The sequence below is a fragment of the Rhincodon typus genome, chromosome 2, assembly GCF_021869965.1.
Source record: "Rhincodon typus isolate 14 chromosome 2, sRhiTyp1.1, whole genome shotgun sequence".
In the NCBI taxonomy this organism is placed as follows: domain Eukaryota; kingdom Metazoa; phylum Chordata; class Chondrichthyes; order Orectolobiformes; family Rhincodontidae; genus Rhincodon; species Rhincodon typus.
Window position 1 is genome coordinate 16,360,380 of NC_063333.1, and position 19,151 is coordinate 16,379,530.

General features: G+C 41.8%; 1 protein-coding gene across 1 annotated transcript in view; it reads left to right on the forward strand.

The window, feature by feature from the left end:
• The window catches only part of dpp6a (dipeptidyl-peptidase 6a), a 656,996-nt gene that overhangs the window by 452,291 nt on the left and 185,554 nt on the right, over nucleotides 1–19,151 (forward strand). Inside the window, exon 8 of the mRNA XM_048605902.1 lies at nucleotides 12,933–13,053. Coding sequence (XP_048461859.1) covers nucleotides 12,933–13,053 — 121 coding nt within the window. The remainder of the gene's footprint in view (nucleotides 1–12,932; nucleotides 13,054–19,151) is intronic.

Here is a 19,151-nt window from a genome sequence, read left to right on the forward strand (position 1 = left end):
TTAATGGAATTAGACAGGAGCTTGCAGGGGTTGATTGAAGTAGTTTGTTTGTTGGGATGTTTGGTGGAATGCTCTGAGGGTCGGTGTGGACTTGTTGGGCCAAAGGGCCTGTTTCCACACTGTAGAGATTCTATGAATTTTATGAGTTTGCAGGCAAAGGGACCTCTGGCAAGTGGGAGGCCTTTAAAAGTGTGGTAGCTAGAGTTCAAGGTCCATATGTTCCTGTGAGCGTGAAGGCAAGGTTGACAGAAGTAGGGAACCCTGGACAGCAAGTAAAAAGAAGGAGGCATGGCTCAGGTACAGGCAGTTGGGATCAAGGGAATCCCTGGAGGTATATAGGGGATACAGGAGTTTACTGAAGAAGGAAATCAGGAGGGCGAAAAGGGGGCACGCGATATCTTTGGCTGAGAAGATTGGGGAAATCCAAAGTGATTCTTTAGGTATATTAAAGGAAAAGGAATAACCAGAGAGAGAATAGGACCCCTCAAGGACCAAAGTGGACATGTATGTGTGGAACCGCAAGAGATGAGAGAGGTTCCCAATGAATATTTCTCCTCTGTGTTTACCATGGAGAAAGACGTGAAGACTTAGGAATTTGGGAAATTAGTGGTGCTATCTTACGGATAGTCCATATCACAGTAGAGGAGGTGTTGGGCATATTAGAATGTATGAAGGTGGATAAATCTCCTAGTCTTGACCAGATATATCAAAGAAACCTGCAGGAGGTTAGAGAAGAAATTGCGGTGGGCCCTGGCTGATATATTTATATCATTATTACGGGTGAGGCCCCAGAAGACTGAAGGGCAGCAAATGTTTTGCCCTTATACAAGAAGGGCTGCAAAGAAAAACCTGGGAATTATAGACCAGTAAGTCTAACATCTGTGGTAGGTAAGTTACTTGAGAAGATTCTGAGGGATAAAATAAACATGCATTTGGAAAGACAGGGTTTGATTAGGTGTAGTCAGCATGGCTTAGTGCATGGGAGATCGTGCCTCACAAAAGTATTAGAGTTTATTGATGAAGTGACTAGGAAGGCTGATGAGGGCAGGGCAGTAGATGTAATCTGTATGGATTTCACTAAGGCCTTTGATAAGGTTCCACATGGTAGGCTGCTCTGGAAGGTTAGATTGCATGGAATCCAGGGAGAGCTGGCAAATTGGATACACAATTGGCTTGGTGATAGGAAGCAGAGGGTAGTGGAAGGATGCTTGTCGGACTGGAGGCCTGTGACTAGTGGTGTGCCTCAGGGGTCAGTGTTGGGCCCATTGCTGTTTGTCATCTATATCAATGATTTCGATGAGAATGTACAAGGCATAATTAGGAAGTTTGCAGATGACACTCAAACAGGTTGTATCGTGGACAGTGAGGAAGGTTATCAGAAATTGTAACAGGATCTTGATCATCTGGGGAAGTGGGCCAAGAAATGGCAAATGGAGTTTAATATAGATAAGTGTGAGGTGTTGCATTTTGGAAAGTCAAATCAAGGTAGAAGTTTCATGGTGAATGATAGCGTCCTAAGGAGTGTAGTGGAACAGAGGGACCTTGGAGTTCAGGTGCACAGTTCAGTTAAAGTGGAGTCATAGGGAGACAGGGCAGTGAAGATGGCTTTTGGCACTCTGGCCTTCACCAGTCAGGGCATTGAGTACAGAAGTTGGGAAGTTATGTTGCGGTTGTACAGGACATTGGTAAGGCTGCACTTGGGAGTATTGTGTTCCGTTTTGGTCACCTTGCTATAGAAGGGTTGTTATTAAACTGGAAAGAGTGAAGAAGAAGTTTACAAGGATATTGCCAGGACTCAAGGGTCTGAGTTATAGGGATAGGTTGGACAAGCTAGGACTTTTTTCTTTAGAGTGTAGGAGATTGAGGGGGGATCTTATAGAAGGGTTTACGATCATGAGAGGCATGGATAGGGTGAATGCAATCAGTCTTTTTCCCAGGGTTGGAGAATCAAGGAGTAGAGGGCATCAATTTAAGGTAAGAGGGGAAAGAATGCATAGGAACCTGAGGAGCAACTTTTTTACACAGAGGGTAGTACACATTAGGAATGAGCTGCCAGCAGAAGTGGTTGAGGCAGGTACTTTAACAACGTTTGGATGAATACATGGATAGGAAAGGTTTAAAAGGATATGGGCTAAGTGCAGGGAAATGGAGTTAGCGTGGATGGACATTTTGGTCGGCATGGACCAGTTTGGGCCGAAGGGCCTATCTCTGTGTTATAGGACTCTATGACTCTATCTAGGACTGAGTTGAGGAGGAACTTCTTCACCCAAAAGATTGTGAACCTGTGGAATTCCCTGCCCAGTGAAGCAGTTGAGGCTACCTCATCGAATGTTTTTAAGGCCAAGATAGATTTTTGAGCAGTAAAGAAATTAAGGGGTATGGTGAACAGGGTGGGTAAATGGAGCTGAGTCCATGAAAAGATCAGCCATGATCTTATTAAATGGCAGAGCAGGCTCACTGAGTCAGATGGCTTAATCCTGCTTCCATTTCTTATGTTCTTGTGCTCTTATATATCTAAGAATGTGGAAAATTGCCCAGGTATGTCCTGTACAAAAAAGAGCTGGACAAATCCAATCTAGCCAGTTACTGCCCTGTCAGTCTCGACTCGAACATCAGCAAAGCAACAGAAAGGGTTCTCAAAACTTTTACCAAGCAACACTTGCTTCGCAATAATCTGCTCACTGATGCTAAGTTTAGGTTCTACCAAGGCCACTTCTTACCTCTCCCAATCTTGGATGGTATTATAACTGAAACAAAAGAAGATGATTGCAGTTGTTGGAGGCCAATTAGTTTAGCTCAAGAACATCTCTGCAAGTGTTCTTCAGGAGTTGCTTGAGGTTTCAGTTGTTTCATTTATTATCTCAGCCCATTGTTCGTCAGAATCGATGTTTGCTGATGATTAAACAATGTTCAGCACCAGTCATGACACCTGAGATACTTAAGATAGTGGCTGTACAAAGCAATCCACGTCCATATGCAGAAAGACCTGGCCAACCTCCAGGCTTGGGCTGATAATTGAAAGTAACATTCGTGCCACACAAGTGACAGGCAATTACCATCGCCAAAAAAAGAGACTCTAATATTCAATGGATTAACATTGCTGAATTCCCCACAATGAATATTCTGAGTTTACCATTGACCAGAAATACCATGAAATATATGGCTAAAGGAATAAGTCAGAGGTTAGGAACCCTGTAGTGAGTAACTCACCTGCTGTCTCCCCATACCCTGTCCAACATCTAAGGCATAAGTTAGGAGTATATGGGAATACTCCCCACTTTCCCGAATGGGTTTGGCTTCAACAACATTCAAGAAGCTTGACACCATCAAGACAAAGCAGCCCACTTTATATTGCAACACCTTCCACATTCACTCCCTCCACTGCTGATGATTAGTAGCAGCAGTGCATATCATTGACTTCAATAGCTCACCCAGATTCCTCAGTCAGCACTTTCTTAATCCGTAAGCTCACCACCTAGCTGGGCAGGAGCAGCAGATACAATGGAACGCTGCCACTTGCAAGTTCCCCTCCAAGCCACTCACCACCTTGACTTGGAAATAAATTGCCGTCTCTTCAATGTTCATGGGTCAAAATCAGAAATTCCCTTCTTAGCAGCATTGTGGGTGCCCTACACCCTGAGAACGGCAGCAGTTTAAGAAGGAAGTCCACCATCATCTTTTCAAGGGTAATTAGGGACGACCCATAAATGTTGGCCCAGCTAGTGATGCCCACATCTCATAAATGGATATAAAAAAAATTTACTCTTGGTACTGTTTGCCAAAGAATTAGCTATGATGAGAGGAGAAATTAAGAAGTGTGCTTGTTTAAACATATTCAACAAGATAAGGATGAAGCAAACCAGGAGCATAAACAAAGCAGTGAGTGGAGCTGTGTATTGAGTTTCTGACACATACTGATACCCTTAAGAGGTCTCTGCCAACTAATTATTAAAGCCATTGTGTATGATAATTTGTGGTAAGCAAACATTATTAAGCAGCAGTTTCCCTTCCAAAATTGAATAACAGACAAGTGATCCATATTCAGTGTCTGCCACTAAAATATCCACACAATCAAACTTACCTTTCATTTCAATTAGCCAAGGTAAGGATGTGATAGATAAGGCCAATTTTGTACTAATTGATGACGCAGCCTGTCAGCTTCTAATGTTCCGTCTGCTGATTGCTCGAGTCAATTCACTGTCAGAGTTATAGAGTTGTACAGCATCGAAACGGACCCTTCAGTCCAACTCGTTCACTCTGACCAGATATCCTAAATTAATCTAGTCCCATTTGCCAGCATTTAGCTCATATCCCTCCAAACCCTTCCTATTCATGTAAGCATCCAGATGCCTTTTAAATGTTGTAATTGTACCAACCTCCACCACCTCATCTAGCAACTCATTCCATACACGCACCACCCTCTGCATGAAGAAGTTGCTCCTCAGGTCCCTTTTAAATTTTTTTCCGCTCGCCTTAAACCTATGCCCTCTAGTTTTGGCCTCCACTACTCTGGGGAAAAGACCTTGACTATTCACCCTGTCCATGCCCCTCACGATTTTATAAACTTCTATATGGTCACCCCTCATCCTCTGATAATAAGGGACATCCAAATTTAAACATGAAGCCATTAGCTTCAAATACACATTGGTCCTGGGTTTGATATCTTCACAATTTGGATTCATCTCAGCTAACGACTACTTGGATCCTGATACAAATGTATCTGTTGTGTGCATCCAAAACTGATTCTGTGTCCTCAGTGTGAACAACAATCCCTTCCAATAATGGCCACGTGAGGAGTTTAAATTGAACAAAGAAGGAACAGGATCTCAATCATTTGAAGTGCAACTGTGACACCGTTCCCAAAGCAGTGCTTCCTCTAGCTCTGCCACCGTCACCCACTCCCATCATTACAATTGCTGATGGCATTCCTACCTTACCTCTGGAGGCCGACAGTAGGACATTGAAAGCCAATGTTGTTGAGCCACTCAGCTGTTTGAAATGTCAGCATGATGGCCATTTTGATTCCTCTTGAAGTCATTAGCAGTTTCCTTCTAACACTTAAAACACAAAGCCTGAACAGTAAAGGAGGTGAATATTGCTCAGATTAGAGCTTGTGGAACCGAAAGATCTCCATTGCTTTCTCCATGACAACAACTCAGCCAGTTCGAGTTGATTCGCCAGCCAATCAACACCCTTTTCTTAATTTGGCATTCCTTTATAATCCCATTTAAAACTTGGTAATGCTACACTTTTCGATGTCTATTGTTAAACCCCTGCTGTCCTGAATCAATCCTAAACTGGAAACGAAGTTGCATTGTTGGCCCAAATGGGCCTTGCATGTAAATTAATCAGTTGGAAAATAGGGGCGTTTTACTAGTGGTGGTTAGTAGCTATTTAAGAAAAAACCCATTGGTGATTCGGTGATGAGAAACAAAACTCCAGTTGTGTGTACGAACATTTCTGGATGTGAAAATAAAGTTACATTTAGGGCGAGACCTAGTTAGGATGATAGGTTAGGGATGATAGGTTCCCCTTCATTAAAGAATATTTTAAAAATCAGCTTGTTTTTAAAAACAATTCAAGAACGTTATTATTCTTTAATATATCTTTACATTTCCTGGTCATTTTTGGCATTCTGTCTCATCGTGGTGGTGGGAAGGAGGATTTAATCTTCTGGGGCTGAGGCTGACACGTGTTTGGAGAGGGGGTGATCCCCGCTGTGTCCATAAAGCTGTCAGCGAACCCACCGCCATCTTCATTGGTCTGCCCTACAACCGTTTAACTATCATATAGGCATGAGGCTAGACATACGCCTCTCTCCACACATCTCAAACTGGGGAGGAACTGGTTGCTCTGAAGTAGAAAACCATGGACTGACAGACAAAAATGGATTTTCACCAATGATAATCCAATTGTTGAACAGAGAAAGCTGGAATGCAATATTATGCATTTAGTACATCTTCATACAAGGATATGATGAATAAATATTTTGCCCAGTTACTTATGCAGCAATTTAAAATCTGCGACCTGTTCCAAAGATTGCACTGCAGGATTTAGAATGATCATCTAAAGCTTGGGTAGTGATGGCATTGCATTACTCAATTCTATTTAGCTAGATACAATCAGATTCCAAATATTGAAGCTATCACCCAAAATAAGGTAAAATGGCAGATGGCAGAAAAAAGTAATTAAATTCTCTCAACTAAATTTGAACATGAGCTTGGTTCAAGCAAGTTGGGTCAGACTGTGCAGAAGTCAGAAGGAGGGAGGTCAAACATATTCTTTTTCATAAAGACAAATAATATTACATAAAATATGCCTTCAGATTTATTTGATTTACATTCAGATATACACCATGCCTTATATATAATTGACAGACGCATTACAGGAATTGTCTTACAAGTTAGTATATTGATTTAAGTGTATGCTGGTTAACGTAGCCCTTGACCAACACTGTATTGAATGTAGATTTTGCAGCACAAATTGCATAACAGTTATTATAATATCCTATTATACTTTCACAGGTGTGTTCCCCATTTTAATTGCTTCTGCCTTGCTTTCTCTGGCTCTCCAGTTCCTTTGTCCACAACCAACACTTACTCCATTTCAGTTCACAGCTGACAAATTTTAGATGCAGGTAAACTGACTGATGAGGCCATAACAATTAGAGGGAGTACAGCACAGGCTTACAAGACGACAGGAGTTAAATTACAAGAAATTACAATTTCAAAAACTAGTGACTGGAATTTAGAAGGTTCAGGAGCAATTTGGTTGAAGTTTTCAAAATATTGCAGGGACCAAATGGGACAGAATGGAGAGCCATTTCCACTGGTTGGGACATCTGGGGCTAGGAAGAAATTCTAAAAACTAAAACCAGACTTTTCTTCAGTGAACGAAGCAAACAATGCTATGCACAAAGGAAGATAGAACAGAGGAGATGGATGTACAGCTTGACAAGCTTGTTCTGCAATTCACTAGGAAGAAAGAACAGATTATGTGGTCATTTCTGTCATTACCTACATGGGACTATGCTGTGTACAAATTGACTGCCATGTGTCTTAGACTGCTAAATTTCAAAAGTCCTTCATAGGGTCTAAAATGGTTTGGGAGATCCCGAAGTCTTGAAATGCACACTACAAAAGTAAGTTCTTGCTTTTTTAGATTAAGTTTCACAAAGTTTGCTCGCAAAAATATTTCCAGTTCGCAAGATCACATCAGCCTTTTAAATGAGTTAAAGACAGTGAGAACTCTTACAATTTAGCTGGCCTGGTTAAAAAAAGTGCTGAATCGGGACAGAAACTTTGGTTTAGAGAGTTCCACATAGGAAAATCATGAACTTGTGAGTCAAAATGGAACAGAAAAGTTTTAGCAATATTAAAATACTTGCTGATGACAATATGGAGTCGACTGAAAATAACCGAAAATTGTAGGATGAAGAGACTATAAGAAAGAATAGAGTAAAATAAAACCATTAAGGAAAATCCTTTTGCAGACTGCAAAACAATCCAGTCCATCATGGACTCTATCCAATTTATTTAGTCTCATGATGGAAAATGTAGCAATTTTTTTCTGGACAATTTCTGTCAGATGATTCCATCCTGAATTATTCAACTGCAGTTGTCTGTTATCTGCAGATTACATTTCCACAGTCCTTCCAAAGTCATTGTATTAGATCATTTCTGAATGTACTTATCTTCATGACCTTTAATCCTACACCTAACCAGATATTTAGAAGTACAGTCAGGCCAGAAGAACATTGTGAGGAGGAACACACCTGGAAACCAGACAAGTATCTTTTTCCAGCTGACCCTCCCCCGAATTAGTAATCTCCTCTGTGATCTCAGTGCTCCTTCAATTATAGCTTCCTACAGATCCCTCATTTCAATCATTCTCTTGTGTCTTCAGCTGCCGATATTCCTATTCATTCTTGGGATGTTCTCAACAATGTGTCTTTGTGTTAAAGGTGCTATATAATTGCAAGCTTTACTTCGATGGGGAGATGGAATTTGTAACACCAAAAAATCAGCTACGATCTCACTGAATGGCAGGGCAGAATTCAGGGGTTGAATGGTCATCTCCTGCTATTGAAATTCTGCGAAGGTCCCCTCTCTCCCATCCACCTCGTGATTTACAAAAGTCAAAATTGTTCGAGAAACTCAGCACATCTTCAGAACTCAGAGTCACCGGACTCGAAAGCATTAACTCTGCTTTCTCTCCAAAGATACTGCCAGGCCTGCTCTCCAGCAATTTCTGTTCTTGTTTCAGATTTCTAGCATTTGCAGTTCTTTTTTCCTTAGAGAGACAAGCTGTATTTGTTCATTTCATCTGCTGTTTGCTTATTATTGACTATTAATTCCCCATTCTCGCTTTTCAGGGGACCAACATTCATTTTATGTACTCTTTTCCTTTTTAAGTACCTGTGGAAACTCTTAACTGTTTACTGGGCAATTAGGGATGGACAATAAATGCTGGCCTGGCCAATAACACCCACATCTCACAAATTAATTAATAAAAACCATTCTGGAAATTTCATATTCAGCCAATTGCTACCAATCTGATTTTTCCAGTTTACACATAGATTAAATTCACCCATACTTATTACTTTATCCCGTTATCAGAATCAAACTGTAAAACAATTGCACTCATTATTTCTTATTGTATAAATTGTCTGACATTGTGGTTGCTGTTAGGGGGCTGGTAGACTACTCCCACTTTCCCTTAGTGTTCCTCATTTCCATCCAAACCAATTCCACATCCTTATCACCTGAACCAAGTTCACCTCTAAATATTGTACAACTGCCATCCAGCACTACCCCTCCACCTTTATGTAGCTCCCCATTTTTCTTGAATATCATACTGTGATGGAAAAGGATAGATCAGATCTAAAAGTTAAATTTCTAAATTGGAGGAAAGCCAATTTTGACGGTATTAGGCGAAAACTTTCAAAAGTTGATTGGGGGGCAAATGTTCGCAGGTAAAGAGATGGCTGGAAAATGGAAAGCCTTCAAAAATGAGATAATGGGAGTCCAGAGACAGTTTGTTCCTGTTAGGGTGAAGGGCAAGGCTGGTATGTGTGGGGAATGTTGAGTGACTGGAGAGATTGAGGTTTTGGTCAAGAATAAGAAGGAAGCATATGCTGCAGATGATGGTGGCCTAGTGGTTAGCACGACTGCCTTACAGTATCAGGGACCTGGGTTTGATCCTCGCCTTGGGTAATTTAGCTGTGTGGAGTCTACTCATTTTCTGGGCGGCATGGTGGCTCAGTGGTTAGCACTGCTGCCTCAAAGTGTCAGGAACCCAGGTTCAATTCCTCCCTTGGGTGACTGTATGTGTGGAGTTTGCACATCCTCCCCGTGGCTGTGTGGGTTCCCTCCCACAGTCTAAAGATGTGCAAGTTAGGTGGATTGGCTGTGCTAAATTGCCCATTGTGTCCAGGGATGTGTAGATTAGGTGGGTTATAGGGGGATGGGTCTGGGTAGGATGCTCTGAGGGTCAGTGTGGATTTGTTGAGCTGAAGGGCCAGTTTCCACACTGTAGGGATTCTATGTCAGGTATGGACAGCAGAGAAGAGTATAAAAGCAGTGGGAGCATACTTAAGAGGGAAATCAGGAGATAGCTTTGGCAAGTAGGGTTAAGGAGAATCCAAAGGCATTTTATAAAAAACGTTAAAGACTAAAAGGATAACTAAGGAGGGTGCCTACATGTCAAACCGCAGGAGATGGGGGAGATACTAAATCAGTATTTTGCATCAGTATGCACTGTGGAGAAGGACATGGAAGGTAGAGAACGTCGGGAAAAAAAATAGCGAAATCTTGAAAAATGTCCACATTACAGAGGAGGTGATGCTGGATGTCTCAAAATACATAAACGTGGATAAATCCACGGCACCTGATCAGGTGTATTCTAGAACTCTGTGGGAAGCTAGGGAAGTGATTGCTGGGCCCCTTGCTGAGATATTTGTATCATCAATAACTATAGGTGAGGTGCCAGATGCCTGGAGGTTGGTTAATGTGGTGTCACTATTTCAGAAAGGTGGTAAGGAAAAGCCAGGGAACTATAGACCAGTGAGCCTGACAATGGAAGTGGGCAAGTTGTTGAAGGGAATCCTGAGGGATAGATGCACATGTATTTGGAAAGGCAAGGACTGATTAAAGATAGTCAACATGGCTTTGTGCGTGGAAAATTGTCTCACTAGATTGAGTTTTTGAAGAAGTAACAAAGAGGATTGATGAGGGCAAAGTGGCAGATGTGATCTATATAGACTTTAGTAAGGCGTTCGACAAGGTTCCTCATGGTAGACTGGTTAGCAAGGTTAGATCACGCAGAATACAGAGAAAACTAACTATTTGGATACAGAACTGGCTTCAAGGTCGACGACAGAGGGTGGTGCGGGAGGGTTTTTTTTCAGACTAGAAGCCTGTGACCAGGAATGAGGAGGAATGCAGTGGTTCAAGAAGGCAGCTCACCACCACCTTCTCAAGGGCAACTAGGGATGGGCAAGAAATGCTGGCCAGCCAGCGATGCCCACATCCCACAAAAATGAATTTTAAAAAAAGCAGTGTGCCACAAGGATCAGTGCTGGATCCATTGCTTTTTGTTATTTATATAAATTATTTGGATGTGAATATGGAAGGTATGGTTAGTAAGTTTGCAGATGGCACTAAAATTGACAGTGTAGTGGACAGCGAAGGAGGTTACCTCAAAATTCAATGGAACCTTGATCAGATGGGCCAATGGGCCAAGGAGAGGCAGATGGAGTTTAATTTAGATAAATGTGAGGTGCTGCATTTTGGAAAGGCAAATCAGGGAGGACTTATAATGTAAGGTCCTGGGGAGTGTTGCTGAACAAAGAGATCTTGGAGTGCAGCTTCATAATTCCTTGAAAGTAGAGTCCCAGGTAGACAAGATAGTGAAGAAGGTGTTTGGTATGCTTGCCTTTATTGATCACTGCATTATGTATAGAAGTTAGGAGGTCATGTTATGGTTGTACAAGACGTTGGTTCGGCCACTTTTGGAATACTGCATGCAATTTTGGTCTTTTTGATGTAGGAAGGATGTTGTGAAACTTGAAAGGGTTCAGAAAAGATTTACAAGGATGTTGCCAGGTTTGGAGGGTTTGAGCTATAGGGATAGACTGAAGAGCCTGGGCCTATTTTCCCTGGAGCGGCAGAGGCCGAGGGGTGACCATATAAAAGTTTATAAAATCATGAGGGGCATGGATAGACTGAATAGACAAAGTCTTTTCCCCGGGGTGAGGGGTGTCCAAAACTAAAGGGCACAGGTTTACGGTGAGAGGGGAAAGATTTAAAAGGGAGCTAAGGGGCAACTTTTTCACGTAAAGGGTAGTGCGTGTGTGGAATGAGCTACCAGAGGAAGTGGTGGAGTCTGGTACACTTACAATATTTAAAAGGCATCTAGATGGGTATATGAGTATGAAGGATTTAGAGGGATATAGGCCAAATGCTGGCAAATGGGACTAGATTTAATTAGGATAGCTGGTCAGCATGGATGAGTTGGACCAAAGGGTCTGTTTCCATGCTGTACAACTCTATGACTCTATATACCTCTTAATATTCAGAACGCAATCTGTGTCATATAGCATGGAAACAAACCCTTTGGCCCAAATTGATCATGCTGACCAAGTTTCTTAAACTAAACTAGTCCCACTTGCCTGCATTTAGCCCATATTCCTTTGACCTTCCCTGTTCATGTACCTATCTAAATGTCTTTTACTTGTTGTAACTGTATCTGCTTCCACCACTTCCTCTGGCAGTTCGTTCTACATACGAACCACCGTCTGTGTGCAAACATTGTCCCTCATCCCATGAATGAATAAAAAAATGTATTCCACCAGTGCACCTCCCATGATGTTGGGGATTACTCTTCAAACTGGCTCAGATCCATTGTCCACACTACGAGGCGAATTGAGTCCAGTTCTCAGCAGCGTGACAATTACATTCTGAATGTCTGCTCCATCTACGACCGCCCACCACCTTACCCCTAGAGTTGTATTTGATCAGATGTCAAAACAGGTGTAGTCTCTACACTGAAACACCTCTACTCTCGGAAATTAAGTGTTCAAGCCTCAATTACCAAGCATTATGCAATAAGGGCAACGGTGTGCATTGTACAGCATCTTTAACATAGTAAAACATCCTATGATGCATCCCAGGTGTGAAATTGAACAAAATTTGACACCAAGTCATACGAGGACAGCTAACCAAAAGCTTGCTTGATGAACCAGTTTTTAATGAACAACTTAGAGGTGGAGACAGAGGTTTAGGGAAGCAATTATGGAACTTAAAACCCACACAGTTGACAAAATGGCTGCCAACAATGACATTCAGGGATGCACAAGAGATTAGAATTGGAGGAGTGCAGAGTTCTTGAAAAGTTCCAGGGCTGGAAGAGGTGACAGAGACGGGAGAGATGAGGATAGGACTTTGAAAACAAGAATGACATTGTTTTTAAGTCAAGGCATTGTTGGGCTGTGAGCCAATGCAGGTCAGTAAGCATAGGGGTCAATGAAAATTGGTCTGAATCTGGGCACTGGGATTTTGGATGAGTTCATGTTTATGTCAGGTGAAAGATGCGAGACTGGACTGGAGAGTATTACAATCATTCAAGATGTTCCCAAGCAAAATAGTAACCAAGGACAAGGCAAATGGGATACTGTCCCACTGACTTAGAGCCTAGAGAATGCATTCTTGTGTGAGCTCCTGATAGTGGTGTTAATGGTTTGGCATGTTAAGCCTCTCACAGCCAAAACTTTCCCACATTAACAATCCATTTCAGTTCTATGCAATCCCTACTCTTCATGTTTGGCAAGTACAAAGTCTGAGATATTTGTTTGTTCTTGTATCCAGTTGCTGACCCTCATTTTAATACAATGGTCTGTAATGCACCGTTTTTTTTTGCTCCTTGTTGTCCAGATTTTCATTTTTGAGAACAACATCTTCTACCAACTGAATGTTAATAGCCGCGCTATACGTCTGGTAGCGACTGGGAAGGAGGGGGTCATTTTCAATGGCCTGAGCGACTGGCTATATGAAGGTAAGGTCCATGAGATTGTTTCATGCTCTGTGAATATCTTACTGTTGCTGTTCCAACTGTGTTACCAATAAGTTAGAAGTTCCTGAAGAATTGACTGGGTGCAATATTTGTGTTGGGAGTCACTGAACTCTGATAATATGCATTGCAACATTTCCAATCAAACCAAAAGGCTGAGATCTTGTGCTTCTGTTTTTGAGCATTCAAGCAAAAGTCTGAGGACATTATATTTAATGTAAGTGGCCAGCCTTCGTTGATCTGTTAGTTATATCTTGCCTTAGCCATTCCCTCACTCTCTGAAGCAATAGACGGGATACTTTCAGATGTGGATTTTATTGTCCATTTGTAAAGAGATTGGTCTTTGTAATTAATAGCACCCACCTCCAACAAATCAAGTTCACTCAAAAAGGCACATCTTGGTCAGCTTCTTGTTTAATGGAAACAAAAATTGCTGGAAGTTACAGCGGATCAGGGAGCATCCATGGAGAGAGAACGAGCTAATGTTTAGAGTCTAGATAAAGAGTCATCTAGACTTGAAATGTTAGGTTGCTCTCTTTCTATGGATGCTGCCTGATCCATGTAATTTCCAGCAAGTTTTGTTTTCAGTACAGATTCCAGCATCTGCAGTAATTTGCTCCTACCTTGTTTAATGGTATTGACATAAAGGATCAGTCATGGTCATGTTGTATGACAGAACAACCTTGAAGGGCCAAAGGGCCTACTCCTAATTTCTATATTTACTGTCAGCCATGGCTCAGCACTTCTGTATCTGAATCAGAAAGTTGTGGTTTCAAGTCCCACTTCAGAGGTTACAGCACATATTCTCAGTTTCTACTTCAGTATAGTGTTTGGGAGTGCTACACTGTTGGAGGAATTAAATCTTGAATGAAGTTTTAAACTGTGACTTTAACAGCTTTCTCAAATGGATGTAAAAGGTCACACCAGGGAGTTGTACCTCGTCAATATCCCTTAAAAAAAAATTACCACCAGGTCAAGAAACATCCTTTGTCCAGATAAAAGTGCTGTGATTCCTCTGAAGCTCATACCTTTTGTTGCAGCGTTTCTTTTTTTCAGGCTGCATTTGCCATTGTTTAATACCATAAAATGAAGGGGAATGATGTCATCACATATTTGTCATTTTAAACAGGCAGCAATATGGCATGCAGTGCTGGTTATGTAGGCCATAGCAATGAGGCAGAAGAATCTTGTAATTCCAGCTGCGCCATTCTGACAGTCAAAATTAACCAGGGATGGTAGCCATTGCATTAAATTGTTGACCTGCGATTATGCAAACTGAAATCCTTCAGATAGAGCATAATGTCAAAACTGTATTGTGTATTTAAGTAAAAAACTGTACGTGGAGTTTAACACAACCTGCAAGACAACATCAATCTTGCTTCCAACTGAAATAAACTCAAATGTAATTGATATAAGTATCTCATTTTATAAAAATTATCCACTTCCTATGCGTAAGGCTCACAGAATCTTTACAATGAGAAAGCAGACTGTTCGGCCCATCAAATCCACACCGACCTTCTGAGGAGCAACCCACCCAATTCCTGTAACCCTGCATTTCCCATGACCAATCCACCTACCCTGCACATCTTTTGGAGTGTGGGAGGAAATCGGAGCACCCAGAGGAAAGCCATGCAGATACGGGGAGAATGTGCAAACTCCACACAGTCGCCTGACGGTGGAATCGAACCCGGGTCCCTGGTGCTGTGAGGCGCTGTGCCGCTATTGATTTAAGTATCTGAATCTATTAATGTGGTCTGACAAATAACCATCAACTTTATTTTTACGAAAGTATTCTTCAGCTGAAGTATCTTGTCAGTTAACTCTGTGTCAGAATAAATTGCATTCTTTTCTTATTTAGAAAAAACTGCAGCATTGCAAACAGTAGAACATTTTATTCAAGATGCTAATTTTGTTTACCGGTAAGTTCCCAGGTGTTATTTCTGAATAGCAACTTAAATTGCTTGGTAATAAAGGCTTATCCTATTGCAAGACTCTTGAGACTATTCTATCAAGTCTATAGAAAGCAATATTGGAGAAATCTTGGAGTGTAACAGCTGCAATGTGCCTCTTTTGTGATAGCACCTAATGTCAGGTCAAAAACATTCATGTAGTCAAGTACCTTCGATATTTTCACATTCCCTCAGTCAACTTATGCACGGATGTTACAACAATCTCTGAAACAGGTGGGACTTGAACCCAAGTCTCCTAGCTCAGAGGTAGATACACTTCCACTGCACCACAAAGACCAATGATGCTTATACGGAGGGATTATCTGTGTCACATGTTGTACTAGACACCTCATGTCTGTCATATCCCTTCATTCGTGCATGGTCCACACCAAGCAAAGGCCATTGCAAAACTCCAAAGAAATATCAGAAACTGGTGTATCCCAAGTGCTGTCTTCCACCACATTCTAATCATAAAACCTATTTAAAATACTTTGGGGTCTTTCTAAAAGACATTTCAAGACCCTACCTGAATGCAAATCCATCCTTTTCTTTTCGAACCAGGCTGTAATTGTTCTTTGGGATTGTAGGAGGTCAGTAACTTACACTTCACCCTCACATGATCCTCCCTGTTTCTGGTTCTGTTTTACCATCTGTATCTTCTTGCTCTTAATCCGTTTTTCTTCCTCTTCTATTATGTCTGCTTCATTGTTGGGGAGATGATAGCCTAGTGGTATTGTCACTAGATTGTTAATCCAGAGACCTGGATAGCATTCTGAACCTGGGTTCAAATCCTGCCCCAGCAGATGGTGAAATTTGGATTCAATGAAATATCTGGCATTAAAGATCTAATGATGACTATGAATCCATTGTCAATTAACAGGAAAACCCATCTGGTTTGCTAATGCCCTTTCGGGGAGGAAACTGCCATCCTTACCTGGTCTGGCCTACATGTGACTCTAGACACAGAAATGTGGTTGATTCTCAACTGCCTGATAGACAATAAATGCTACCTAGCCAGTAATGCCTTCATCCTATTAATGAATAAAGGAAAAAATTCTTTCTGCAATTTCTGTCACACATCCCCTTTTGCAAGGAGTAACCCTTTCATCTGTGCATTTGAAGTCACCTGATATCTATTTAACATTGTGAAGTTTCAGTTAACCCACCAACAATTGTTTAAAAAACCAACAACTGTAAATGCTTGAAGTCTGAACCCCAAACAGAAAGCAATGAAGACAGGACAATGTGTCTGTTGGCATCTGTGCGAAGATCGTACGGCACACTGAGAGGGCATATCATGAATGTGCTAGCTCTTTGAGAGGCTGTCCTTTTAAAGCCAATTGCTTGCTTGTTTCCTCATTGCCTACTACATTGTTTCCTTGTATCTGGTTCTGTTGGATCTAAAGCTGTACTTACCATAATCCGTCAAAATTTTGAATACCTCTTTTAACCTTCCCTGTTCTCGCAAGAAGAGCTCCAGCTTCACTGGTCTATCAAAAAAATTGAAGTCCCTACACTACGTAAATCTCTCCTTCACCCTGTGCACGGCATCATTTTTAAAGTGTGGGACCCAAAAGTGAACATTGGTTTCTGACTGGAGTCTAACCACGTGATTTATAAAGCTATGATATAACATCCTTGCTTTTATAGTCCATGCAGAGGTAATCCATACAATCCATAGGGATTCGAAACCCAGGTCCTCAGAACACTATCTGGGTCTCTGGATTAACAGTCCAGCAATAGTGCCACTGGGCCATCGCCTCCCCAAAGTGTGGTGACTCGGTCCTGCATCATGCTCTCTACCAATCTCTAAGTCTCATGAACGTACTATGGTTCCCTACTTAGTCTTCACAATCAAAGATACTAATAGCATCCCAAAATTACTAAGTATTCAAGATGCAAAAGGACAAGAAATAAATACAATAGCAATCACTAGAGCAAAAAATGGTAAGGTAGCTAATGGGGCTATAGACTGGTAAGTCCCCTGGACCGGATGGGATACATCCTCGGATTTTAAAGGAAGTAGCTATAGAGACAGTGTATACACTGGCTGTAATCTTCCAGGAATCATTAAGTTCTGGAAAAGTCCAGAGGAGTGGAAAGCAGCCAATGTAACACTTCAATTTCAAGGGAAGGAGACAAAAAAAACAGGTTATTTCGGCCAGTTAGTTCAGCGATTATTGTTGGGAAAATGTTCGAGTCTACTATAGTGGATGTAACATCAGCGAACTTAGAAATACACAACATAATTAAGCAGAGTCAGCATTGTTTCATGAAGGGAAAATCATGCCTGAGAAATTTGCTAGAAATCTTTGAGGACTTAATAAACAGGATAGATAAAGGAAAAGCAATGGATATTATATGCCATTTGATTTGCTGGAGACTGAGGGGTGACCTTACAGAGGTTTATAAAACCATGAGGGGCATGGATAGGGAGAATACCCAAGGCCTTTTCCCTGGTGTGAGGGAGTCCAAAACTAGGGTGCATAAATTTAAGATGAGAGGAGAAAGATTTAAAAGGACTTAAGCGGTAGCGTTTTCATGCAGAGGGTGGTGCGTGTATGAAATGAGCTGCCAGAGCAATTGGTGGAGGCTGGTACAATTACAACATATGAAAGGCATCTGGATACATATGAATAGAAAGGTTTTAGAGGGATATGGGCCAAATGCTGGCAAATGGACTAGGTCAGATTGGGATATCTGGTCGGCAAGGACAATTGGACCAAAGGATCTGTTCCCATGCTGTATGACTCCATAATTCTAAGGCACCACATGTTTGACAAGACCCATGGTGTTGCAGATACTATATTAGCATGGATAGGGATTGGGTAACTAATAGAAGGCAGAGAGTTGGGATAAGGGGAGCATTTTCAGGCTGGAGTGGTGAAAGGTGGAGCAGATGTGATGGACTGAATGGCCTGCTTCCACTTCAATGTCTTATGGTCAAATTCCAAATATCCAGCTGGAGGCACATCCAGCAAATTGTCATCAAGACTGCGGAGTATGTCTTCGATTTCCCATTTGGGGCAGGGTGTGCAAATAGCTACATTTTGTTAACTTTAATTTGCTTTTATTTTACCTTTAGTCCACCTTGAGAATAATTAGAAAAATCTCATTCTTGTTCAGGTCAGGTAAACAAACAGAACCCTTTAACCCTCAGCCCGTTCGGCAGGGAAGTGGGAAGTAGCATTTATACCACACAAATGCCAGGCAATGACCATCTCCAAGAAGAGACAATTTACTCACTGCTCCTTGACATTAAGTGGTGTTACCATCACTAAATCTCCCACATCAACATCCTGGGGGTTACCATTTACCAGAAAGTCAACTAAACTCACCACATAAACACAATGGCTACAAGAGTAGGTCAGAGGCTCAGAATACTGCGGTGAGTAACTCAGCTCCTGACTCCTCTGACCTTGTCCACCATCTACAAGGCACTAGTCAGGAGTGTTATGAAATATTCTATACTTGCCTAGATGGTGCAGCTCCAACAACACTTAAGGAGCTAGACACTATCCAGGACAAAGCAGCCTGCTTGATTGGAACAACATCCATAACATTCACTCCCTCTCAGTAGCATAGGTGTGTCCTATCTACAAGATGCACTGCAGAAATTCACCAAAGATCCTTAGACAGCACCTTCAATACACATGACCACTCCATCTCGAAGGACAAGGGCAGCAGATACGTGGGAACACCACCACTTGCAACTTACCCTCCAAGTCAATCACCATCCTGACTTGGAAATATATCACCGTTCCTTCAGTGTCACTGGGTTAAAGTCCTGGAATTCCCTCTCTGATGTCATTGTGGGTCAACATTCAGCATGTGAATCATAACATCCTTAAGTGCAGAAATAAGCCATTTGGCCCATCAAGTCTACACTGACCTTCCAAAGAGCACAACCCTTCCCCAGTGTATCCACCTAGACTGTGCAACCATGGACAAAAAGGCAATTTGGCACAGCCAAGCCATCTAACCCGTACATCTTTGGACTGTGGGAGGACACTGGAGCATCCAGAGGGGACCCACACAGACACAGGGAGAATGTGAAATGTCCACACAGACAGTCACCTAAGGCTGGAATCAAGCTCAGGTCCCTGGCTCTGTGAGGCAGCAGTGCTAACCACT